Raw genomic sequence first — 25,561 nt, 5'->3', positions numbered from 1 at the left:
TTATTTGTTTCCACATATAAGAGTTGCACTACCATTTATTTCTTAAAGGCTTCAAAAGACAGAGAAGGAAGGAGATAAAGACACTGAAGGAAGGAAAGAGAAATACTCTTCAGAAACAAATCCTTACACAGAACCAGCACATATCAACCATAGTCATGGCTTAAGCACTATTTAATGCTTGTTACCCCCACAACTCCCACTTCCTTAACAAGGTGAGGCAAGACACTAATTGATAGATGTTACTATGTAGGTCTCAAAGAACACTGTCATGGCTGCAGACAGATCTGCCACAGTCATCCTCGATCAAAGGAAAGCAAAGCAGTATTTTCCTCTATTAATTTCTTCACTTTTTCACTGCAGCTGTTTTATAACTTATGAAACTACAATAACATTTGACTAAGCACAAAGAATTCTAAAGGAAGAGCAAGTAGCAGAAACTAGTTACCATTTATATGAATATGGAGGGAAATTTGAAACTTTTACATCCATAAAGCAAATCATAGAATTCAGAAAGTAACACCAAGAAAAATGCTCACAAAGTAAATTTGTAGAACACGTCTTCCCATAAACACAATTAAGTCCAGATCATCATCCCTCACTTGTACTTATGTTTGGATTAGTATTTAGACACTTGCTTGGAAAATAATGCAGAAATGCAGACTCATTCCGGGTCATCTCAGAGTGGCTTAAATACTGTTGCAAATACTTCCAAAACCCAGTAAAAGTGGCCATGGTCTCCTTAACCGTTAGCCTAAGGAACACCTTTCACCCATCCAAAGATACACAATCCAGGCATACAGCTTTCAAGTCACTGACTAGAATAATTCTGTAGTTCTCTTGCACTTGTGTCAAAACAACAAGAAGACCAATTACCGAACGATAAATCAGACAACTTTCAATTTAGAGTAACCAAATTTTAATCTAGATGTCCAACAAGCCTAGACTGTACTAATAACCATGTACATCAATCATCACATTACATGGAATCTGTAGTAAAAGGAAAGAGACGCCAGCCTTGTATATGTGGGACTGCAAAAACATCACCACTCCTACTACTGCAGGTTTATTGGGTAACAAACCTACTGGGGAGGAAGCAGCTTGCACAGAGATTTCACAACCTTGGTCAACTCCTCACCTCTGAAAAATCCTGAGGTACCCTCTGGGATACCAGTCAAGTAAACTCCCACTTCTGTGTCTTGTATTATTTGTAATATTAAAACATGATCAGAATTAGTAGAATCACAAAAGGCAACTTCACTTCAAAAACCTTCTGCAGCTTATTCTGGATTTTATGTATTTTATTGCAAGTGCATGACAAATATCCATTTTGGCCAGAACTTGCAGTTTATGCTCATCTTTTTAACATTTAAATGCATATCCAGGTCAATCTATTGGAATACTCAGGAGCAGATATAGTAGACACCTTCCACAAAAAACCTGCATGAAAGGATGCAGCAGATACAATCTTCTTACTTTAGTCTCCGTTTTGCTTAAAGTGCTGATGAACCCTGACTTCCCATGGCTGAGTCTCCACGAGGACTTCAGTACCCCTTCCTTCCTCTGAATCTTGCTCTGGTATCCAACTGAAAATTGAAGTCAGTATATTAAAAACATATATTTTGCAAAAGAAACACTTTAGAGTGCTTGTGCTATCTTGGCCCCTTGAAACATCAGAAGAAAGCAGAGAATAAAGCAGAAACCACTGTAAAGAAAATTAGTGATGTAGCAAACAGACCACAGGGTTCTTCCAATGAAACAGACTTTGTATTATTTTAAGTATCACACAAAATATGTGATAAGCATCCTGTGCATTCTAAAATAAACAGCGTGATAACACAAATGACAGAACAGCATGGCAAGGAACACATGAAAACAAGGTAGTGTAAATCTGCTTAGATCTGGTTTTCCAAACTTAACTGGTAAGCTGAAGGAGGAAAATTCAGATTGGGTTGAAGTGGGAGTCACTGCAAATGTCAGTGAGGACAGTGATAACTAAATACAAGAAGTTTCTGGTAAAAAAAGAAATAAAGCCTGAAATAATATTCAGCTTGTAAAATCTGCAGGTTTATTCTTGGCTGTTACAAAAAAGCATTTAATGAAAGGCAAAAAATTACAGTACAGCTACAATAAAAGCTACAATAAAAGCTACAGTGCAACACTTACAGAAGCTAAATTGCAAGTTCTTTCTCAGTGCAGCAGAAAAAGATACTTCAAATCTTAAGAGAATTCTTCTGAATTTAGATAAGTCAGTCTTGAAGATAGCAGTTACAGATTGCAATTCAGGTATTAGATTGAGGAGGTATCTTCTACCTCCATTAACTAAGCCTCTTTCAGAACTCAGAACAGTCGCAAAATCTTTAAATAACTGAACTACACAATGACACAGGTTGTCCAACAACCAAGCAGCTTCCATTTCAAACTTGTACCTACTTTAAAGTGTACTAAAGTTTACTCCTATGCTAAGACACTGTATTTCCTTGCACACAAAACAGTATCTAGGCAAAACCTGTAATGACTTTAGCATATTGTAAACTATATCTGCATTTAGTGTTTAACTTGGTTTTGGATACTCTTCAAGCCTCACTATTACACCAAATAACAAATTTGGCAGAGCACAATTCTTGAAATTTACGGAGTTAACAGGACCAGAAAAATATCACTTATCAGCCTTAGAATTTGGGGCAGTTAAATAGAGACATGCAAGAGCCAGGCCTCTTCCCACATGACTGCTGACAATTAGCTAGAAACTCAGTTTCATCAGGCTCCTTTAAGAACCTACTGGCAGAAAGACAGGCACATCATCTGGAGACACCTATATTGCTATTGCAGGGTCAAATAGGTACTTCAAGCACTAAGTACATAGCATTTTTTTCCTGTCCACAGAACTAATTTTTTGTCACTTTATGGATTAATACAGTTCATAAAGGAGAGGTACAAAAAGCTACTGTGACTTAAATCACGCAGAATGGAAGAAAAATTTTAGGTTCAGTTTCAGCTGTATATTCTTCATTTTGTAATCACATTTGCTAAAATAAAACGAGCCCTGCACTACCCATGCTTAGAAAGTTTTGATACCATCTTTACCACACCTTAACTCCTTTTTTAAATGCCAGAGTAACACAAGATGTTTCTGGACAAGGAACTCCCATCATGAGAGAAACTTTAACTACGTTTTTAAAACTGACTTCTTGCTATCATACTTGATAGCTCACTATATAAGAACTCCCAAAAGTGTTACCGATCATGAATTCAAGTCCTCCAAGAAAATCAATGACAGCACAACCTGAACGCAAGAGCCTGGTTCAAGAGTGAAAGTCGCTTTTTTTAACAGAATATCCTTTTCAACTAGAAGTTCTCTACACACACCTCTTCCAATGGCTCCACTGACAAAAATTAGCTTATCAGTATCTTCTCGCACAATTACTGATCTACGGATACTGTTTAAACCAAAGCTTTACCAAAACAAGTATTAAAATAGGGGGTGGGGTGGGGTCCACCTCATGTCACATTCTAAGCCTAATTCAATCCAAATATACATTTTCCCCATCTTTTTCATACTCTGCAACTCTGTTTTTCCTTCATGAAAAGGAGCGTACTAAATTCAGAGGCAAGACCTGTTCTGCTTGACCGACCCCAGCTTTACTGAATTAAAGTGGTCTTCAGAAAACGGAAAAGGACAGCAAGAATTCAGGCTGCTAACAGCAAACACACCACAAACACTTACCATCGATCTTTTGCATGCAAAAAACGTCATTTGCAAACTCCTACAGTGTCCTTCCCTCAGGCATTGTTTAGGGCTTTTGTTCTCCTGTTAGATGGAAAATAAAAGATCAAAAACTTAATGGATTTCTGCAGCTTGTCGGAGAGACATTAAAATACTTCAGACAAGGCCTGCTCGGGGTTTTGCTACGGTACGGTAACTCGCTCTTTCCTCTTAAATCGCTTAACCCGCTTAAAACAGGAATTGGCAGGCTCGAAAGGCGCGACAGAACACCCCCCCGCCGCGGGCGGGCTCACGCCAGAGGAAGGCCGCCTCCCCCCGGGCCCGGCAGCAGCTCCCCCCGCCAGAAGCCGGCCCCTACGCCTGGGAAGGCCGCGGGCGCGGCGGGGGCCGGCTCACACGGCGGCCGCCTGCGGCCTGGCCCCTCGGGGCGCCGTCCCTCAGGGCTCAACGGCAGCGACGGCGGGGCCGAGGGCGGCGGGGCTCGTCCCGGGAGGGCAGCAGCGCTCACCTGCAGGACGCAGGGGCTGTCCAGCAGGCACTGCCGCAGGTCCTCCCGCACCCCCCCGCAGGCCCGCCCGTCCTCCTCCTTCTCCTCGTAGTACTTGGGCATGGCGGCCGGGCCGGCTCTACGCCTCGCTGCGGCCCGCCCACACGCCGCAACAGGCAGCAGCCGCCATCTTGCGGCCCGGAGCCCCGGCAACGCTTCCGGCGGCTCCAGGAAGGGGCGGGGCGGGGCGGCTGCGCCGGGGACGTTGCCGGAAGGGCGGCGGGCGGCGGCGGGTGTGGCGGGGGTCGCGCCGCGAGCCGGGGCGGCAGGTGAGGCCCCGTCCTGTCTCCGCCCGCAGGGGGGCGAGCGGTGCGGGGCCCGGCGGCGCGAGCCTGGCTGCTGCGGGGAAGGGGAGGGGGGTGGGGCGGGGCTGGGCACCTCCCGCCCCGGTGCTGAGGTGCGGGGCCCGCCGGGCGAGCGGGCAGGCGGTGGCTGTTTGCGGGGCGGGGGTCGACTCGGGCGGCGCAGGGCCGGCGGGGGCGCTCAACAGCGACCCGGGGAGGCCGGTAACCCGGCCCTGGCTGCGCCCACCGGCCCTCAGCGCCTTGGTTCACCTCTGCGGGGGGGGGCCTGGGCCGGGGGGGCGCCGGCCTGGGGCCTCCCCCGCTGCCGCCCCGCACCCGCACTGCCTGGGCCGAGCCCGCAGACGCGCAAGTACACTCGGGCGTGTTTTCTGCGAGCCGGGGGGCGCCGGTGCGGCCTGCTTTTTTTGCTTTTATCCCGCGTTACGTGCGAAACCAAACGCATCTTCTGAAATTCCCGTTCCAGCAAAATGCTGCCGACCACTTCGCTTAATTCCCGGAGCCAGGGCAACGGTGTGCTGAGCCCCAGGGATGCTGCGAGGCACACGGCCGGGGCAAAACGCTACAAGTACCTGCGGAGGCTCCTCCACTTCCGACAGATGGACTTTGAGTTTGCCCTTTGGCAGATGCTATACCTCTTCGTATCGCCACAGAGGGTCTATAGGAACTTTCACTACAGGAAACAGACCAAGGACCAGTGGGCGAGAGATGATCCGGCTTTCCTGGTGCTCCTCAGTATCTGGCTCTGTGGTGAGTGCGGGGAAATAGGCATGGACACTCGTGGCCCTTCTGACAACACACACACAAAAAGGACCAGTCTATATGGATTGTCTTTTAATTGAAGTAGAAAATGACCTAACCATTTGGAAGCTAAGGTGGGCATTAGAAAACAGAGGAGGTATGAATAATACCATGCAGTCTTGAATTGTCTCTCTACTGCAACTAATTTTCTGTTACATTTCAAACTGTGTCATTCCCTGTAACTTTATGGACAGGAATAAAACCCCATGCTGCACAGCAACGCTTTAGTTAAAAAATACTGAACATTTTGTTTATCCGAATGTTACAGATAAAATACTGTTTTTATGATAAAAGCCCTAGTGAGTTTCTGTATATTGCAGAATTAAGCTATAAACAAAATGTCTCGTAATTTTTGGACTGAGCTGCAAATGCAGTAAGTATTATTGGGACGTTAAGAGCTCATGCTTTCTTTTCAACAGCTAACTTTAATAATCTTTTTTTCCTTTCAGTGTCTACTGTGGGATTTGGATTTGTGCTGGACATGGGTTTTTTTGAAACAATAAAGCTGCTACTTTGGGTTGTATTCATAGACTGCGTAGGCGTTGGCCTCCTGATTGCAACTCTAATGTGGTAAGTCATGATGTCTGAAACTGAGCTTAGCGTTGCTGTTTGGACACAGACAGTCCTCTGCTGTTTGCAAGAACTTGCTTCTCTGTTTGGGTCAAAATTAAAAAGTATGTATTGATTATAGGTTTTGTGCTGTTGTTTCAAAACGTTGCTGTAAAAATGAGCATGTCTTTTCCTGGAAAAGACGAATGTTAGAAAGCCTGTGTTATGATGTACATTTCAGATTGTTTTCTTTCTTGAGCTGGTTAATCTTCACCAATAATGCTAAAAAAAAAAGTGGTGATCAGAATTCTTCATTCCTTATTTTGATTGAACAGCTTAAGTAATGTAAACCTGAGGATAATTAGGTTTAAATAGAGCAGTATATAATTGACCCATGCTTCTTGCTGAAGTTTTTAGCTATTTGCACTACAAGCAATGTCTGCTCTATCCCATGCATGTTGGCTTTGTTGCTTTGGTGGTAGTTGCTGCGAGTTTCATCCTATAATATCCAGAGACTTACAGAAGCGTAGCGGCAATAGTGAGTCAGTTTATAACCCAGGCCTCTCAGCACCTTATAGGTGTGTCTGCACCAGCAAGTCAGCCATGAAACGACAGGTCAGTGCTTCTGCCCTGTAGCAAGGGGAAGGGCGCCAAGGAAAGAATTTTTATTTTACCAAGAACTTAAGGAAGCAAGGGCACCTAAAAGACACCTTAGTAATGGAGCTGACACCTTAAACTGATGCCAATCAGAAAAGGGATGGATTCCTTACAGTAACCTCAGGAACTCCCGATTGTAGTTGCAAAATTCAGGATGAGGCACATACAAGAACTGTAGCTGGTAAGTGAAAGGTCCATCTGACCGACTCTCCTGTCTGGGACAGCAACCCATAAATTGCTTGGGGGATGAGCATAGAGTAATGCTTTCCGCCCATCCTGCAGCAGTTTGTCACTGGATGCAGTCTCCTGAACCAGAAAGACTATTCATCTGCTGGTTTTCCTGTCCTTTAGGCCTCAATACCAGTCACCTGGCTCCAGTCTGGTTCAAGTCCCCTCTTCTAGTGCAGGCTCACCCCTTTTTTTTTTTTTTCTCTTTTTTTTTTCCTCTTTTTTTTTTTTTCCTCTTTTTTTTTTTTTTTCTCTCAAAACCCCCTTATTCCTAACGAGCCTAAACCCCTTCTTGCCTTGCTTTACCTTGCAACCCAGGCTCTGCCTCTGACCTGCCCTTGGCACAAAGAGTGTGTCGAAGGAAGCCACCTTGAAAGCTCAGGCCTCTTAGCTTCTTATTTCTGAGCATGTATTGACTTCTTGTTCCTCTTCTAAATGGGATAAATTTTCTGATGTCAGCAGAACTTCAGCTGAAGAAAACACAGTCGTGAGGTTTGTTCTCTAGTCTGTAACACCAGGCATTGCACATCCTGTTAGCACTTCTCTTCAGTAAGAATGGGCTCACCTTAAGGGTGCTAACCTGCCCTTCCTGTCCGTGCAGCGCCCCGTTTCTGCAGAGGTGACATAAACCATCAGCGAGCTGTGCTGATGAGGCCCAAGCACTTTCCTGAAGTCATGTCTGTTTGTACACAAACAGAAGTGGCACACTGCCTGAGAACTTGTAAATGCATTGGTAATTCTAGCACTGATCTATTTTGTTTCTTTCAGCTGCCTCTTGAACGCGAGGGATGTGATTACAGTTTTAACACAAATATCGTAATGGTAGCCTGGTCTGCATAATTCTCGCGTATTTCCCTTCCAGATAGCAGAAACTTTGTCAGGGTAGAGGGTTAGGATCACATACGGCTTACTATCTCAGATCAGTGTTTTGTCAGTCAGCTTTATAGATGCACATTAACAACGTTCTCATCTTTCCATGTAGGTTCATTTCTAATAAATACTTGGTGAAGCAGCAGAACAGAGACTATGATGTGGAGTGGGGATATGCCTTTGATGTTCACCTGAATGCTTTCTATCCACTTCTTGTCATTCTGCATTTTATCCAGCTGTTTTTCATCAACTGTAAGTAGAATATTTTGTTTTCTCTGCTTCAAAATCGTGCTCTATCAAACCCGCTGAGACCAGCTGTCTCTTTCAGATGTCATCATATCTGATTCTGTGATTGGGTATTTTGTTGGGAATACATTATGGCTGATTGCAATCGGCTATTATATCTATGTGACATTCCTAGGATACAGTGGTGAGTAACGGCAACTTCTTTTCTATTTGTTTGACTAAAACCAAGAGCATGATTTTAGTCTATTAATTTTATTTTAGTCTGTTTAAAGCAGAGGCTCAGCTGGGTGTTCAAGTAATTCTTTCCTTGTGGTGAAAGAAGTGTGATAGAAATCTACCCATCTATTATTTGTTATCAGCTGGGTGGACATTATAACCAAAGAATTTCTATTCTTCACCATACCAACTTCCCTGTTTGTATTAGAACCCGTAGCGCCACAACTTGTTTTTCTTGTTCCTCTGTTAATCCACTTCAAAATGTTTGTATTGGATAAAAATTCTGTAGTGAGTTAAGACTAACAGTTTTAGGTAAAAGAGTTTCCCAGGGTATTACCTATACTAATTAACTCGGGTACTCTTCAAGTCTGTGATAGTGGTAGGACAAGTGGAGCAGAGATGACAGACCTGCCCTCCTAAGGAGGCTGGCAGAGCAGTACTGTGTTTCCTTGCCATCTTCCCCCAAGGCCGTTCCATCTGAAAGCTCATTTTTTTGAAAGAACACTACTTTTACGCTTGCTTCATTGTTGCTTCTGTTTCAGCATTGCCCTTTTTGAAGAACACAGCTATTCTTCTGTATCCGTTTGCACTTCTCATCATGCTCTATTTGATCTCATTAGCATGTGGATGGAACTTCACCAAGATGCTTTGTTCCTTTTATAAGTACAGAGTGAAATAAAAACCGGGACTTCATGTATCTAATGTTTATTTTGTTTTTATCTCAGCTGTCTTGACAGTAAAGGAAAAGTTAAGAACATTTTGTAAATGATTGTAAATTTCTCTTTATTGTAGATAATTGTGTAAAAAAGTTTGAAGTGTCCTTTTTTATTAAAATATTTACAACAGTAAACATGTTAGCAATTCTGTTCAAATACTTTTGCAGTACATTCCTAGAAACAATTTACTTGTACATCTCTGTAGCTTAAATTTAACTGCAACAAGTCTATTTAGCATAACTCTTACTGCAGATATTTTGCACATACTGGCATAAGCTCTACATTATCAGGGTTTTAAGTGACACCAAAAAGCAGTTTTACTTCAGAACAATATTGGAATACCTTGCCTTGGGACTGTGTGAAGGTACAGATCTTAGAGTGTTGCAACGGTAAAGCAACATTACCTGTCTCGAGATACAGAACTGTCCCCTCCTTTCATGAAAGAACTTGGAGAACAGATTTATTTTAATGACTACTTCAAATATACATGGACAACTGGCACACAGAAGAAACAGTGATGAAAGGCACAATTAACATGACCCATATCAGGTTTCCAAATATAGCAGCAAGTTTTTAAACCCAATCTCTAGAAGTCCAGTGAGTGTTACTACATCCACCATTACGAGTGGCGGGTCAATGAACATGGAAGGGGAGTACAAGTTTAGTTGGGCTACAAGGGTGGGCCTGTGGCAATGCCTGCAGCTGTAAAGTCCACAAGGCAGGAGGATAAACTGACCATCACAAACAGTATCTTCTGGAAAATGAAGATGACAACTTTCCAAAGCAGTGTTCAGTATGAAACATGAGCACTAGGATTCAGTTTCCCAAACAACACGAGAGTAAACTGGTTACAGTAAGACTTAATTTCAATACTAGAATTTGATCTCTAAGGAAAAACTATATTTATCTTAAAATACCAAATATGCTGGCAGTGCATCTTACAGTACTGTGTGTTTCAGCCACTGTTAAGGCTCGAAGAGAATTGTCTCCTCCTCTCAGCAGATGCTGAGCAATGTTCCCCTTTTAACAAGGAAAGCACTGAACTGCTGATCCGTGGAAGGTGAAGGATTCCAGCCAGGACCTGCTCCCACGCTGGCTAACAGCACGAGCTCCTGTCCTGCAGGCAGCTGTGGCCTAACTACACCTTTTCCCGAACAGGAATCCTAGCACCAGTGATCACCCACTTCAGTTCAACAGTAAAAATAACTTCCTATTTAGTGCCCAGTGGCAGGACACCACTGAAATCAATGAAGGACTCGGGGCCTGCACACCTTCCCTTTAGAGATACCAAAGTTTGTCCCTTTGAAAGAAGGCTTCGTCATTCTCAAAATGAAGCTGCTTCAAGTTCTAGCAGCATACTGTTTACAGCAGAAATCAGCAAAAACATTAAGGGACCACTAAGGTCAGGGAAGTGACACTCTCAAAGACTAGTTCATCAGGTCTGTGTGTTTCTTATGTCAGCAATCAATGCTAGCCTGAAAACCAGTTGTTTAATAGCCTTTCAGCATTATGCTGGTGATTGTAAAGATGAATTAAAAACACAGGGGTTTTTTCCCCTTTCTACTACAGTTACTTGCTTTAGCTTTTTCAGAATAAATCCTTCCTAGTAAGAACAAATACTGAACCTAGGGTTAATTTCAGGGGAGCAAAGTTTCAAGTGATTCAATTCTTCTTTTCCCCCTCAAGACTAAAATAATTCCAAATTGGAAGCAAATTACAAATTACTACAATACTTCATCTGCAGAAATGTTTCCAACAAAAAAACCAAAGATTACTGAAATTATAATATACTTTGGAAAAAATGAAGAAGAGATGTTACACAGTTGTTTGATTTTGCCAAAGACTAACCCCACTCCAGCCCATTCAAGGAATCGTGTATCACATGGGCAAAGTATAAACTGCTTTGCTCTAAACTGACTCAAGGTATTTAGAAACTGCTTTTGGAACAGCCAGACAAGCGGTGATACAGCAGGAGAGTCCAGTCTTTTATTGGTCCATGAATAATTTATTTATCCATTTGAATTTTTCTAAGCCATGTTTCAGCTAAGAAAAAACAAATGTATCTATAGGAGAATTTCCTATCAATGCAAATACATGGTTGAGATGTCCGCAAAAGCGCAAAGCCTTATACAGTGCTTTAGAAAAACTCTTATTAATTAAAAAAAAAAAAAAAAAAAAGTGCTTATTTGGGATATTTGCGATCACATCCTGTTCACATTATTTACAACGTTTTCAGTAGGACTACCCACTGAACGAGCAAAGCGAGATTATACTCACAGTCTTGTATTTCCTTGGTCCAGAGCAATTCTGATCAACTCAGAAAAGCCAGCACTCATACCAGCTGGTCTGGCATCCAGTATAAGAATAATTTGCCCAGATAATGAAGGTTTCTGCTAACGCCTTTGGTTTCACAAAAGTTCGCTTTTCTGAAGCTTTAACAGCATCAGAAGGAGCCTAACAGGATAATGCAGTATATTTTGATACATTTTCCATTATTTGATTACTGTAAGACTCAGTGGCCTAGAGGTGATTTTTAAGGTCACAACAAAAAGAACTTGAAATTAAATGCATGTAGGAAAAAATCTTCCAAAAAATCAGGTAACAGGTTTAAGATGCTGAGAAACTCCTGTGGTAATACCATAACTTAGGACTGAGATGTGTAAGAGACACCAGCCCCTCTGGAGTGTACAAAGTCATAAAGAGTGCCCAAGCCAATGGCTGTTGAGCCAAACAGCTGAAGCGTTGTTTCACCATAATTCCAGGAAGGAGACTTCCAACACTTCAGCCTGACTTGGGGATTGGAATTTGAAAGGTAGAAAGCCTAAATAGTTGTCTGCAGAAATAGTTAGATAGGAAATATTTTCCCTGCTTTTTCTATTTCTCAGCAAAATTTCCAAGCAAATCTGCAGAACTATCCGATTACACCAGGTCTGAAGGTAACTGAATTTACAAAACATAATTTGTCTTAATGTGGCACATTTATTTAGAGAGCATATAAGCTCAGGAACATTTAGAGTGTTAAAGCAGCCCAGAGTATTTCCAACTCCTGCTAATACAATGTAATAAAAATGCAACAATCTTCAAAAAAACCCCCACATATTTTACTAAGCACTACTTAATTTGTTGTCTTGATAAGTATCATCTCAACATTTTTGAAAATGAAAATATACTGTTAACCAGAGTCCTGCAGTCAATGTGGTAAGGGTTCTATATATTTAAATATATTAGCAATGATTCATCTTAACCACTGTGAAACATCAGGAACAGTGGTGCTTTGAGAATAAGCACACAGCTTACTTACATAAGTGGTACCAGTAAACTTTTGAACTCATGGAAAAAGATGCAAGTCACTGTCAGCAAAACTACTTATATTAACAAACTGCAATATCTAACATATTTCTGCAATCTAAATTGTTATAAATAGCTATAGCTTAAATTACTTGCATCATTCATTCACAGGCACAGCTGAGAAGAAAACCTAAATATTTTCTTAGACCTTTACTAGCTAATGTGTAATAAAAAGCCATTGCATGGCAATAATTTGATGGCATGGCATTAAACATCTAACGAATGGGGCTGTGGCACCACAATAGGCGAGATTCACACAGGATTCTGAGCCTATTCACCCATGTTTCTAAATCCAAGAATAAACTCCATTTATGTGGCCAGTGGCTTAGCTTATGCCCACAGTCTGTACGGGCAAGACGAGCTTTCCAAGTAACGTTTTATTTACACCATCTGATGCAACCAGAAAAAAGTAAACAAGGCCTGCCTTGTAGCTTTCTGCTTTTCTTCAAATAATGCCAGTCAATCTAAACAGAAGGTCTCACCTCTGTGTACAAATCTTGGCTTCCCTGTGTCCATAGACAGCACAGCTAAACCAAAATGACTCTGGTCTGTAGAAGTAGTTAAGCTCTTAAACTTGAAAATTGCTGAACTGTCAAAGCTACGACACAATTTTCCCACAAGGCAGAAGAAAAGACTCTGTATCCCAGTGGTGATGGCTTGCAGTGCTGGACAGTCAGGTTTAGGCTCCTGATCCTTATAAATATGTCACAAAAAAGAGGCCAAATCTATTAGTCGAACTTTCATCCTGGAGATACAAATTCAAGATTTAGATCAGGGACCCCGCAACAGGTTTTGTGTATCTGTGCCCTGACCATGGATCGCAAAGGTCTTTTCCAGCCTAAACGATTCTATGATTCTGTGTTGGGGATAACGGAGGTTTTTTTCTTTCCTCCCAGGGAAAACTGGGCCAGCTTTTGAGATGTCAGTTCCAGGAGGCTAGTTCACAGCGCAGCTGAGAATCCCCAAGCCAGGGAAGATGCCTCCCTTCCAATGTCAATCAGGCACTTTGTTCCTATTAAAGAGAGGAATTTCTGCCTCTCTTCTTCCTGACCATTTCTAACTAGATGACTTACCATGCCTGTGTCTTTACACCTAAGCAGCTAAGCAGCATCAGAGCAGCCGCAGCATTAGTACTGCCTGCAACAATTCTGCTCTGGATTTAATCCAAACCACTTTCTGTTCCTGACACAGTTTCTGATTCATTTAAGATCAGCGTTGTTTTCCTTGAAATGAAAAGGCAGGGTAGTAACTTGAGGCCAAACTCAGTTCCTACTAAAAGTTAGTGCAAGTTACTACACCGATCACTAAAGGAGTCAAACTGAAACCTTGCTTCTTGAACAATGGAAGAAAACAAAAATAAACCGTGACTACTGACTGTAATGTATCTAAAATAAATGCTGTGGTAACTGATCTTTTTAAAAGAAGGCTTCTGTAGATCAAATGTATTAACTACTCTTAACACTTCTGATAAAAGGTAACTACTCTGTCACTCCAAAGCAAAGCTGGAGAATGATTTTTTTTCAGTACAGAAAATGAATCTGTCCAGGCTAGGAAATGTCTACAAAGATTTTTAGAAAGAACTGTTTGCAATTGAAAAAATTCTTCTAAAATGCAATGGATTCAATCTAAAATCACTGCAGATTTAGTACATAATATGAAACAAGACATTTCAGCATGCTTTTTATGTGGCTACAAACTGTACATAGTGGAATTTCATAGCCCCAAAGAATAATGCTCTTCAGAACTCTGTTAATGCCTCTGAACATCATTCAGATTCTGTGTACAAAACTACATAATTTAGAAACTTAATCTAGTTTTTTTAAACATGGCAGTATATTTGAAGTATGGTATTAATTTATGTTTGCATCTCCAAAGAAAAATGTAGAAAGATAACTTAAACTAGAGAATTCATAAAAAAAACTATATCAATTTAAAATTTTACTGCATAAAAATATGTACTTTTCAAATTATTTTAATAAATTAAATATCCCTAACATTTTTAATATATATCCCTGACAGTCTAAAAAAGAGGGTTCTTGTTATAGAAAATAAATGGAACTCCGAAAGTACCCCCTTCATAAAACATATTTAGCAATAATTATATTTTTTCTCTTCTTCAAGGAATGTAACAATATGTACAACTTCTCTATATTACTATACTATCAAAATAGTACAGGTTAAGTGTAGCAGGGTTCTGTAACCATAAGATGGTAAAGTCACATTAAAGTGGAGGACAACTTAGGCCTCAGACGAACGTTATCAGTGTAGAGCATCAGTTTCTGGATGGATCAGATAAGAAGGGGTAAGTACAATCTTCTCATCTACAGTAGATTTCACAAGAGGTAGAGTTCAAGTGAAAATGAAAGAAATTTGGAATAAGGTGCATGCTCAGTATTTTCAATTTGTGACTTCCTAAGGATGTCTGATTTTATAGGAAAAGTTTTCAAGGATTCTTCCTTTTTCCTCTAAAGCAGATTTCCATGATCAGTTTGTAATCTTTTTAATATGAATCTGAAATAAGAGAATCAGAAAAAAAGAAGTCATGTTTTAGGGTAGTACATTTCTCAGTAATAAGAGGTAACTGTTTTCAGCATTAGCCAAACTTTAAGTTTTCAGAATTAGCTTCAAAACACTGACAGGATGAGGAAATCTCACATTTGCCAGTTTTATGTTTAAAAGGTTACACCACGTCTCACCTCATTCAGAATTGCCCAGACTGCTGAATTTTGTATCACTGAAAGCCGAAATGATGAAATAGGATTTAGGCTAGGGTCAACTGTTCCTTCAGCTACACCATTTTCAAATTTCCCTGCAAAGAAGCAAAAGTATATCCTCAATTAACTCCTGTGCAACAAAGTACAGTACAAAATCTGTGTCCAGAAAAACGTCTCTGTAATACCACAATTCACAGGTGAAACCTATTGCTGGCGGCTGTAGGGCTGACTGGTATCATTCCCTAAACAAAAGACAGCCAGCGATTTTTGCTGTCAGACTCAGCTTTGCAGCAGCAAACCAGACAGCGCGTGTCATCAGAGCACACCAATCTGAACAGGATTACACTTCAGAACAAAAACTTTGGAACTGTCTAAGGGTATAAGCACCTCAAACTCTGGGAAGATTTTGGCACAGATTTTCATTTAATATCATTGAACAAAACATGGCTTGTGTGTTTTCAGGGAGGACTGAGGACAAGGGATATCATTCCTGCTTAATACATTCCTATTTAAAGGATCTTCAATTATATTAGGATGAGTAAGAATTCAATTTAAAAGCCCAGTGAGACTTTACACTTAAAACATACACACAGCAACTGCAGTTCATTAAGATGAAAAAAACTTGCTTTCACTGTAACAGGGATGCCCAACCTAAATCCAGCAACCCACGAGTAAATTTCTCTTCCTTGACAACAGGTATCCTTGGAACCTTCCCCAACTGCTGCTTGGCTATGGAAATGCCAATCTCATCCCGTGACAGGACAGCTGATTGTCTGTAGCATGGGTTCAAATGCAAGCCAAGCACACAGCTCACGCAGAGGCACTTGCGCAGTCACAGGACAGAAGAGGTGATCTTATACAACCTGGAAATGCCTCTACAATAATCTAGGTGATCGATCCTGGCAGAGACGTTGGATATAGCTGCACTACAACCAAGAGTCACACTAGATCTTTGTTTAGTACATCAGACTCAGAAAAGAAATACTGGGAACAATATTAAGTGAAGCCTGCAAGGTCACATACCCAAAAATGAATGATCAAAACTCAGATTTAAGTTTGTTTTGATTTTAATGAAAATTTCTTAACTGTTGCAGTAGTAACAATACACATTTCTTTCCACTGTGACATACCTATCCTGAAGTAACCATCCTCTAAGCGTTTGTCTTTGGTTTCTTTGCTTAATACCAGTTCTTCATTCTAGAACAACAAAGCATAAATGAGATCATTTATTTTGACATATGACTTTGCCAGAGAAAGACAAATGCGTGTGCAGTCATTATATATTCAGCATCCATCTTTCCTAAATAATTATGAACTAGAGTTCACATAAATAACTGGAGTAGTTATTTATAGCCTTAGACAAGCCAGTATAAAAAAAAAAAAGAAAAAGCAGCAGTGTTCCAGAACTGAACAATGTTTGGCTTCAAAGTAGAAAAAAGGAGTACCTTAAGTGCCCTATGTAACTTGCATAGTAACTGCCACGTGAACAGAATACAGAGCAGATACTGGCACACACACTGGAAGAAAAGCTAAGTCAGGATCTTGCCTTCTTTTCCTATAGTTGGACCAGAGATTTCTCTAAGGACAAACAAAAGAGCTACTTTTTGCTGTAAGAATTTGGGTGAGATGAAGAGACCAGAGCTTCAAAAACAGCTGGAAAATTACACCCAGAATCACACGATCCAATACTAAAAGACCCAATGTAAGAATTTCCTAGGAATCTTTCAAAAATGCTTGACAAAACAGGAGATTAAATATATCAGGGGTTTTGTTGGGTTTTTTTTTTCTTTTAATTTCTACTGTTAAGAGAAGCTGCTGAAAAAACAGGATTTTGGGGGGTTTTGCAGTGGGTTTTTTGATGTTTTGGGGTTTTTCTTTGATTTTTTCATTTTGGTTTGGGAGGGGTTGTTTGGTTTTGGCATTTTGGTTTTTGGTTGGTTGGGTTTTTCTGAAGGTGTTGCTTGAGTCCCAGACAAATCCAGTCTGGGCATTTTAAGGGTTGTTTTTGTTTTTTCTGAGTTCTGCTTAGGGAGGATCAGGGTCAAAGTACCTGAAAAGGCTTCCAGCTCTACTGAAGTCCATAGTGGAGAAATGCTTCCCTCAGGAGAGTACCTATCCCTTCTGCAGCTGCTGTCCTCATATTAGTGACACTTCCTGCTGACACCAACAGCTTAGGGATGGGCCAGATAGAGAATTTCCTGTTTACCTATCCACAAACTGTGTCAATAGCAATAGAAGCTCAGCAGCATTACTTCCTTAAGGGATGTTCCAGTTTGAGGGACATTAGACTAGGGAAAATGCGGGCCCTCTCTGGAAGGAAATAGGAGACCTGGTTACCCAGGACATGGAGAAGACCGAGGTACTCAATGACTTTCACTGCCTCAGTCTTCCCCAGAAAGTGCCCCAGCTACACTGCCCAAAATCACAGAAGGCAAAAAGCAGGAACTGGGAGAATGAAGAACTGCCCACTGTAGGAGAAAATCAGGTTTGAAACCATCCAAGGAACCTGAAAAAGTCTATAGGACCTGATGAGATGCATCCACGGGTCTGGAGGGAACTGGTGGATGAAGTGGCTAAGCCACTATCCACCATATTTGAGAAGCTGTGGCAGTCCAGTGAAGTTCCCACTGACTGGAAAAGGGGAAACATAACCCCCTTTTTAAAAAGGGAAATAAGGAGGACCCAGGCAACTGGCCAGTCAGTCTCACCTTAGTGCCTGGCCAAGATCATGGAGCAGATCCTCCTGGAAACTATGCTAAGGCACATGGAAAATAAGGAGGTGACAGCCAGTATGGCTTCACTAAGGGCAAGTCGTGTCTGACAAACTTGGTATCCTTCTATGATGGGATTACAGCACTGATGGACCAGGGAAGAGCAAATGATGTCATCTACCTGGACTTGTGCAAAGCTTTTGACTCTATCCTGCATGGCATCCTTGGCTCTAAACTGGAGAGGCATGGATTCAACAGATACGCCACTCACTGGATAAGGAATTGGCTGGATGGTCACATTCAAAGAGTTGCAGACAACAGCTCAATGTCCAAGTGGAGACCAGTGACAAGTGGCATTCCTCAGGGGTCGGTATTGGGACTGGCACTGTTTCAACGTCTTTGTTGGTGACACGGGACACATTGAGTGCACCCTCATCAAGTTTGCTGATGACACCAAGCAGCGTGGTGCCGTCAACACACTGGAGGGAAGGGATGCCATCCAGAGGGACCTTGACAGGCCTGAGAAGTGGGCCTGTGCAAACCTCATGAAGCTCAACAAGGCCAAGGGCAAGGTCCTGCACCATGGGTCAGGGCAATCCCAAGCACAAACACAGGCTGGGCAGAGAATGGATCGAGGCCAGCCCTGAGAAGAAGGACTTCAGGGTGTGTGTTGATGAGAAGCTCAACATGGCCCAGCAATGTACGTCGGCAGCCCAGCAAGCCAACCGCACCCTGAGCTGCATCAAAAGAAACAAAGCCAGCAAGCTGAAGGAGGCGATTCTCGCCCTCTGCTCTCGTGAGACCCCACCTGCAGTACTGCATTCAGCTGTGGAGTCCCCAACATAAGAAGGACATGGACCTGTTGGAGTGGGTCCAGAGGAGAGCCATGAAGATGATCAGAGGGCTGAAGCACCTCTCCTATGAAGAAGACAGGCTGAGAGAGTTGGGGTTATTCAGCCTCGAGAAGAGAAGGCTTCGGGGAGACCTTATAGCAGCCTTCCAGTACCTAAAGGAGGCCTACAGGAAAGCTGGAGAGAAAGCCTTTCTACAAGGGCATGTAGTGCTAGGACGAGGGGGAATGGCTTTAAACTGAAAGAGGGAAGATTTAGATTAGATGATATAAGAAAGAAATTCTTCACTCTGAGGGTGGTGAGGCACTGGAACAGGCTGCCCAGAGGAGCTGTGATGCCCCATCCCTGGAAGTGTTCAAGGCCAGGCTGGATGGGGCTCTGGGCAACCTGGTCTAGTGGAAGGTGCCCCTGCCCATGGCACAGTGGTTGGAACTAGAAGATCTTTAAGGTCCCTTCCAACCCAAACTGGTTTATGTTTCTATGATTTTTTTTGTTTTAAATAGTAGCGGTGAATGGGAAGAAAATGAGCTTGTTCACTTCCAAATTACCAACAGCACTTGCAGCAGACTGCACTCTGAGTAAACGTCTGAATAGTTACAATAGTTCTCTGTGACTAGATCCAATTTAAAAAGTATGAAAGCATCAGAGCATCAAGATTCTATGCTTAAAAAAAGAAGCATGCATGTCTACCTCACCCTGTTAAAAAAGTCAATAAAATTAGGAGGGTTTGCTTCCATCCTGTAATAGCAAAGACACAATAAAGTCATACCTGAAAAGGCAAAACTTCCACAGTTGTGTTTAGAAGTATGTCTCCTGGATGCTCTGGATTGCCACTGTGAAACAAGTACCTATAAATGAAAAGGGAGAAATAAAATACACTGCATACCTCAGTCAGAATTAGCTAAATTACTGTTTTACATGTTAATAATGACATTACAGATGTTACAATGATAAAGGTAATGTTTATACTGGACCTACATCAGCTGGCAATAAGAAATGACAGAGGGTTTCACATACTACCGTAATGGAAAGGGCTAAAATTGTTCATTTTTGAAAGTGTAGTTGGGCAGGATTTTACTTAGGTAGTTTCCATAATCTGATCTTGACAGATCGCATTCTACAAAGTGACCCAACACTGTAGTCATTATTGCCTGGCATGCACTGGTATCACCTCCAGAAGCAGTAGCCCTGCCTTCCTTCAGCCTCTCCCCATTGTTGCCCACCATGTCACCTCCTCCTTGTGCCCACAGGATGAACTCTGCACATCCATTCTGAACAAGCTCTGGGAATCTATCCAAGTCAATATTTTGCCAGGCCAGTTTTCCCCAAGACCAGTTCTCCACCCTGGTTCATTGCAGTCTCATTAATGACTGTGCCAGGAATTCCCAACCCATATCCACACCCTTAATGTTACCTGAATTCAAACTTCTACTCCAAAGACAGATTTTTTTGGTTTTAAACAAAAGCATGTTTTTGATGTGCATACACACACAGAAAAGGACTTCTTTTTTATACCTGTACAAAGTCCCCATTACTCTCATTCAGTTGTGCATTTAATTAAATGTCTCTTTTTTTTTTTTCAAAGGAGACTGAGTAATTATGTCTAGAATTGTATCAAAACCATCCCTATACATACCAAGCAGTGAAACGCAATTCTAGCTGCCCACTCTCAAACATCTTTTGCAGTATCACACATGTGTAGATGTTACAAAAGACAGTTTAATTTCCCTTTATATATAGACAGACTTCATATTCTTTTGAATACATATTACGTAAACAAGTAACAATATTTTTTTACCACTAGGTGGTATCAATGCTTGAAAAATTGTTCATTACCATTTTTTCTAGTGGACTACGGTTTATTCAGATTGCTGTCAAAAACTACCTAGATATTACACCTACTCAGATGCCACTTTTAACAAGCCTATTTTATTTTTAATACATTTAAATGAATATGTAAAAATCTCTCAACACATTTCAAACCTTTCTTCAATTGGAACTTAGAGAAATTAACAGTAAGCACCATCTTCAACATTAAATATATCACCAGCCAGGGACAAAATTAGTTCAGAAATTATCACTTGATTAAAATTACAAACATTAGCTCAATTTGCAATTTATTAAGACATAATTGGAGATGTAAATTCCAGTTTGTCTTTAACTAATATGTCTGCAGCCAGGTAAACATTTTCATTAACCCATACTCCATAGCTACAAGACAAGTAGAAGAAAACAGAGCTCTCTGACCCTGACTTAGAAACGTCAATGATCCCAAAATGAGATAAGTAATTTAAAAAAATACACACACACACGCCATTTCTTTTATCAAGGCTCAGAAAAGGAATAAAACCACACAGAGTGTGATGTAAAAAAAGCCACATTGACTTCCATTGCACTGGTTTCAGCAGAACATGGATTGAACTGCAAAACAAAACTGGATTCAGTAAGCTTCAACACTGTCTGTGCTTCAAGAAACACTATTTCCCCACTGCAGTTTAACGTAAAGGTTAGTCAATTCTAAAGTATCCAAACTACGTAAAACATCCACAGTTCTTCCAAGAAAAATCTTGTGACTTTTTCTATAACATTAGTGACATCCAAGACCCCCCAAAGACTTAATTATACTTTCTAGGAAGATGCCTTTATTGTACATTTCAATAATAAGCAAAACAAAAGTCTTGGCAAAGCTGGTCAGAAGACCAAAGGTATATTCCGATGTCTTCTGACCTAGCAGATCTAACTTGCTATCCTTCAGTCTGTTGCATATCCTAACTGCTACTGCAATTTCCTCTTGAAAACACTGAAATTTCTAAGGTGCCTTATTTTAACATGCAAGTGATCAGACACCCACATCTAAGGTGCTGCCATCAAATGCTCCAATCAAACCACAGACATGATGCTTTTCTTTAGTGTTTTCTGGTTCACAAATCTGATTTCTGAGAAGACACACCTAAAAAGCCACAAAGAAACTCCTTGTGATCTGTGATCTCAATGAGTGATAATGGGTTTGGGATGCCTGGGTGGGGATTTTTTTGGGGAGGTGGGTAGGGAAGAAGTGGTAGTATGGGTTATTCTTTATTTGTGGGTTGGGTTGTGGGTTTTTTGGAGGTGGTAGTCTTGTGCTATTTATTTATTTGGGTTTTTTTTTTTTTAAAAAAAAACAACCTTGCAGCCATATAACCATAGCCAACCATTTCTCCTCCTGTGCTATCAACTTCTGAAACTGAAGTGCAGTTTCCTCCCCACAACAGTCATCACTCCATTAGGGCAATGCACTCAAAAGTTGGCAGAATGCCAAAACAATTTATGGAAGTAATTAATAAAATCTGATTTCCAGATTTCCGTATAATCAAACCCACATTTTTAGTATGCTTTCTGTAACTGTATGTCTACTCATATGCACAAGCATATTAACACATGCGTATGTCACATCTTATTTCACATTACATTTAGAAAGGAAGGGTTATTTTTATATCTGAGCCTTGCTTGAACACTTGACAGATAACACCTACTTAGACGTAAAAAGTTACACAGATTAAAAACAGAAGTATGAATACATACACACAGTCGATTCACATCTGATGAATGTTTGCTTAGAAATAAAATTCAGAAATTAGAAAATCTAATTTGACATACAGTTTTATTTACAAACACATACTCTAGAGCTCCTAAAGTGTCATTAGCTATTCTTCTGTAAAACTTGTTTTCCTGACACACTGATACATCAGAGGCTTTCAAGGACGACAGGTATTTCTTGATACAGATTCTGAAAGAGTCGGAAATATCTGTGCTTTCATCTGCTATATTATTCTGACATCTGTGCTGGGATTTACATGACAGTCCATTTAAACAATAAAACCATTCTTTTTTCTTTCTGGTAAATCGACATTTTTCTTAGGATGGAATCACTAAGATATTCTTGTCTGCCTGCTGCTTAAACATAACACCTTCTGAACTATTCTTTCAAATTAAAATTCTGAAAGCCATAGACCTCTAAATACAGTAATGCCAAACAAACACAAATTCACCTAAAGTTAAGAAAAACATACTACTATTACCTTATGGAATATTACCTCACAGCTTTTTATATTACAAAACACAAACATGAACACATTTGGACATTCTTGATGGAAGTTATCAGAGAGAAGTAAATAACATGACTGGTAAATGAAATACGAATGTATCTGCATTTTACAGAACCTTTTCCTCTGGCAGTGTCTTTTTAAAGAGTCAAAGATAATAAACTAGCTACTGTAGGTATTCAAGAACAGAGACAACCTCCTCGCTGCCAGAAGTTACTAAATGTATGAACTTAACACATCCTCCTCATGATGTCAATGTAGTATGAGAGTAACAGAGGACGCTAGACACTAGAACCTCATGTGGCATAAAAAACTACACAAAATTTCAAGAGCACTGAAGGTTTTAAAAAAGCCCCAAAACCAAAATGGAACAAAGTCAAAGCTGCAAAGAAAATTTCAGTTTTCATATTCAGTGACTTGTGTATTTACCAAAGTGGAGTGTTTGACTTCTTGCCATGGAGCTACATACACCTATAAACTCAAGCCAATTGGGGGGGGGGGGGAACCCCAATAAGCTGAAACAAATATTCATACACATCCTAACACACAAAGGGAGGGGAGGGCAGAAGCATGATTATCATTAACACACTGACAAAAGACATCATTAGTTTGTCAATGCAGTTAACTGTTACAGTACTTTAAAAGCCTACACTGAGATTCAGAACTCCACCAGTAGTGAGCACCTGGAAAGATTCTCACCTTTTGCAACATCCCCGAAAAGATGCAGATAAATTAATATAAAAATTACTAATCTGCACTGTTAGCTTTAATATTCTTCTTTGAAGATGGCTTTTTCATCACCTGTACTTTAAAACAAACAAACAAACACCAAATACAAACAACTCTTCACCCTCCTTTTTTTCTTATGAAGGGAAGGTCTCTTTCCCTCACATCAAAGCAGATTTAAGCCCAGGAAAATGTTACTCTACCTATTACCGAATTTTTTTTCTTTTAGGCATTAAAAAAATCTGTCTTACCATCTTTTATATTTTATTTAAATAAACAGAAGTGCCAATGATTTTTTTTAATATACATAAAGTGTGATTCCATCATTTTCTATTTTGTTGAGCAATTAAAAATTAGAACACACCACACAATAACTTTATCAGTAAATTATGGCAGCTTTAGAAAAAAGAAATAATACACAAAACATTTTTTAAAAGCACAATTCACACCCACTGTCAATAGATTTACGTTTTGTTTTGAAGGAAACAAAGGACTTACCTCACTTGATGGTAAACAAATATTCTAAGAATCTATTTATTAAAGCAGACTTTTGTGCTCTGTAAACATCAGGAATCAAATCTTTTTCTCTATGTATCCTCCTTACACATCTTTTTAGCAATCTGATATGTATTAGTGTATCCATTTTCAGAAGAGAAAAAGAGGTAGGAAGGCAGAGAGAAGTATTTCCTTCCATGTTTAAACAATTTATCCATAGCAACATGCAGCGTAACAGTTCTTAATTTTGCACAACATGTATTTCTATAAAAGCCACATTCAGTCAGCAAATTTTTGGTTTTCTACAGGTGGTGTTCATCCACTGCAAGAGTCATTATTCACCAATTCTATCTAGCACTTTTGATCACTGGATGCAAATGTAGTAAAAGAAATCTACTCTACCTGCTCTCTGTCGTTTTCCCAGAATCCTCATTAGGAAATGTTATTTTCCTGTCACTGGAAACTGTATTAACCATTAATTATTTCCTCGTGCAAAATACAAAAGAGGAGGAATAATTTCTTTTCCCTCTCTCAAGCTCAATTTCTTCTCCTATCCTTTATGCCTTTTACGCACTCTTTGCAAAAACTGTTTATACTTTTTAAAAAAAAAAAGCTAAATTTATCAAGTCTAAACATATAGCCACCAAGTACTCACAATAGGTAAGCAATCTAATAGTAGCTTTTCCATCTTGTTCCTGATTTGGAAAAAAAAACCCAACTGAAAAACAACAAAACACCCACACCAAAAACACCCCATTAACTTCTATACAAAGTGCCTCGTAAGATTTGATTTCCTCTGCCAAAACCAGCCAGTCTGTCCATAGTAGGTAAACTGGGCTGCATGTTTGAGAGCTGCAGGTGATGAATTCCCCATTTTTACAGAAGTGTTAAACCAGCACACCAAGAGGAGAGAACTTTCTCATGTTTGTCAAAGGACCACAAAGCAGCCTGACTGAAGAGGTGACTGGGGGATCCAGGGGAGTGTTCGGAGTCTTTTTTACCCAACACACATGGTTTATGGTTGGGTTTTTTTTGTTTGTTTGGGCTTTTTGTTGTTGGTTGGTCAATTGGTTGGTCAGTTGGTTGTTTTTAAGGGAGGAGCTATTCTCTGTCCTGAAATGTCTGCTCATCCCTTTAATAAATTTACTAATTTTCCCACTGCATCAATATTAGTTAAAAGGCCCTTATGTTCCTTTGCAAGGTTATTTCAGCTAATCCACTGAAATTTAGAAAGGTCTTGGAGTTTGTTTTGGTTTTTGTTTGGTTGGGGTTTTTTTTAATATATATGTGTGTGTGTGTGCACATAAACATATTTCCCCTCCCCCACCCCCAGCTTAATTCTGCAGAAGCACAAATAACTTCATTCAGTTTTCTTAAATATAGGGCATTTGCCACCATTTGAGACTGCACTTGGGTATGAGACCTTGTCACAGGCTGGCAAGGTGCAATTACAGCATCTCAGAGACTCAAGCCCTTCTAGAAATCAGGTGAAGTATTTTAGGGTACCTCAAGTGGCATTAGACATCTAACATTTCGGCAACAGCATCAAACCCCTAAGATTTCTGACTAAGAACTGTAAACCCAGGAACACTGCCAAACACATATATCTTGAATATTAGTGCCATTAAGGAGAAGCAGCATGTCCTTGGCTCAAGCAGCTCTTTTCTTCTGTCTCTGATCCATACTTTGGGGTTTTTTTCCCCTTTTCATATGAAGTTCTTGCCTCACTGTTATGGGCAGAGTTCCATGCCTGGAGCAAGCAGCATCAGCAGCTGGGA

The 25,561-nt window shown here is 40.6% G+C and overlaps 3 protein-coding genes across 5 annotated transcripts in view; 1 reads left to right on the top strand and 2 right to left on the bottom strand.

Annotated features, from left to right (window-relative positions):
- Positions 1 to 428: 428 nt before the first annotated feature.
- LOC119142743 (cytochrome c oxidase assembly factor 5) lies at positions 429 to 4,441 on the bottom strand. The gene is made up of 3 exons (XM_037376047.1): positions 4,233 to 4,441; positions 3,725 to 3,808; positions 429 to 1,583 (listed from the first exon to the last, which is right to left on the bottom strand). Exons 1-3 carry the CDS (start codon positions 4,332 to 4,334, stop codon positions 1,542 to 1,544), a joined length of 228 nt encoding a protein of 75 aa, XP_037231944.1. The 5' UTR covers positions 4,335 to 4,441; the 3' UTR covers positions 429 to 1,541.
- Positions 4,442 to 4,452: 11 nt separating this feature from the next.
- UNC50 (unc-50 inner nuclear membrane RNA binding protein) lies at positions 4,453 to 8,990 on the top strand. 2 transcript variants are annotated; one of them, XM_037376044.1, is made up of 6 exons: positions 4,453 to 4,540; positions 5,043 to 5,323; positions 5,824 to 5,944; positions 7,791 to 7,930; positions 8,007 to 8,108; positions 8,683 to 8,990. In XM_037376044.1, the coding sequence occupies exons 2-6, from the start codon at positions 5,044 to 5,046 to the stop codon at positions 8,817 to 8,819; spliced, it is 780 nt and encodes a 259-aa protein (XP_037231941.1). In that variant the 5' UTR covers positions 4,453 to 4,540; position 5,043; the 3' UTR covers positions 8,820 to 8,990. The 2 variants fall into 2 exon arrangements, with proteins under 2 accessions (XP_037231941.1, XP_037231942.1); XM_037376045.1 differs by having other exon boundaries at positions 4,454 to 4,540; positions 5,040 to 5,323.
- Positions 8,991 to 11,025: 2,035 nt separating this feature from the next.
- The window catches only part of MGAT4A (alpha-1,3-mannosyl-glycoprotein 4-beta-N-acetylglucosaminyltransferase A), an 83,106-nt gene continuing 68,570 nt past the window's right edge, over positions 11,026 to 25,561 (bottom strand). For both annotated transcript variants that reach the window (XM_037376042.1, XM_037376043.1), the window contains exons 13-16: positions 19,250 to 19,328; positions 16,049 to 16,115; positions 14,901 to 15,013; positions 11,026 to 14,715 (exon numbers count right to left, since the gene is read on the bottom strand). In XM_037376042.1, coding sequence (XP_037231939.1) covers positions 14,689 to 14,715; positions 14,901 to 15,013; positions 16,049 to 16,115; positions 19,250 to 19,328 — 286 coding nt within the window. In that variant the 3' untranslated portion in view covers positions 11,026 to 14,688. The remainder of the gene's footprint in view (positions 14,716 to 14,900; positions 15,014 to 16,048; positions 16,116 to 19,249; positions 19,329 to 25,561) is intronic.

The sequence above is a fragment of the Falco rusticolus genome, chromosome 2, assembly GCF_015220075.1.
Source record: "Falco rusticolus isolate bFalRus1 chromosome 2, bFalRus1.pri, whole genome shotgun sequence".
NCBI lineage: Eukaryota > Metazoa > Chordata > Aves > Falconiformes > Falconidae > Falco > Falco rusticolus.
This window is presented reverse-complemented; position numbering and strand designations above follow the sequence as displayed.

Bases quoted from the DNA above. Each gene is read 5' to 3' on its own strand.
- UNC50 (XM_037376044.1), top strand. From the start codon at position 5,044: ATGCTGCCGACCACTTCGCTTAATTCCCGGAGCCAGGGCAACGGTGTG. The intron at 5,945-7,790 runs GTAAGTCATGAT...CTTTCCATGTAG, and splicing joins CTGATTGCAACTCTAATGTG to GTTCATTTCTAATAAATACT. The intron at 7,931-8,006 runs GTAAGTAGAATA...TGTCTCTTTCAG, and splicing joins CCAGCTGTTTTTCATCAACT to ATGTCATCATATCTGATTCT.
- LOC119142743 (XM_037376047.1), bottom strand. From the start codon at position 4,334: ATGCCCAAGTACTACGAGGAGAAGGAGGAGGACGGGCGGGCCTGCGGG. The intron at 3,809-4,232 runs GTGAGCGCTGCT...TCCATCTAACAG, and splicing joins ACAGCCCCTGCGTCCTGCAG to GAGAACAAAAGCCCTAAACA. The intron at 1,584-3,724 runs GTAAGTGTTTGT...TTCAATTTTCAG, and splicing joins TTGCATGCAAAAGATCGATG to TTGGATACCAGAGCAAGATT.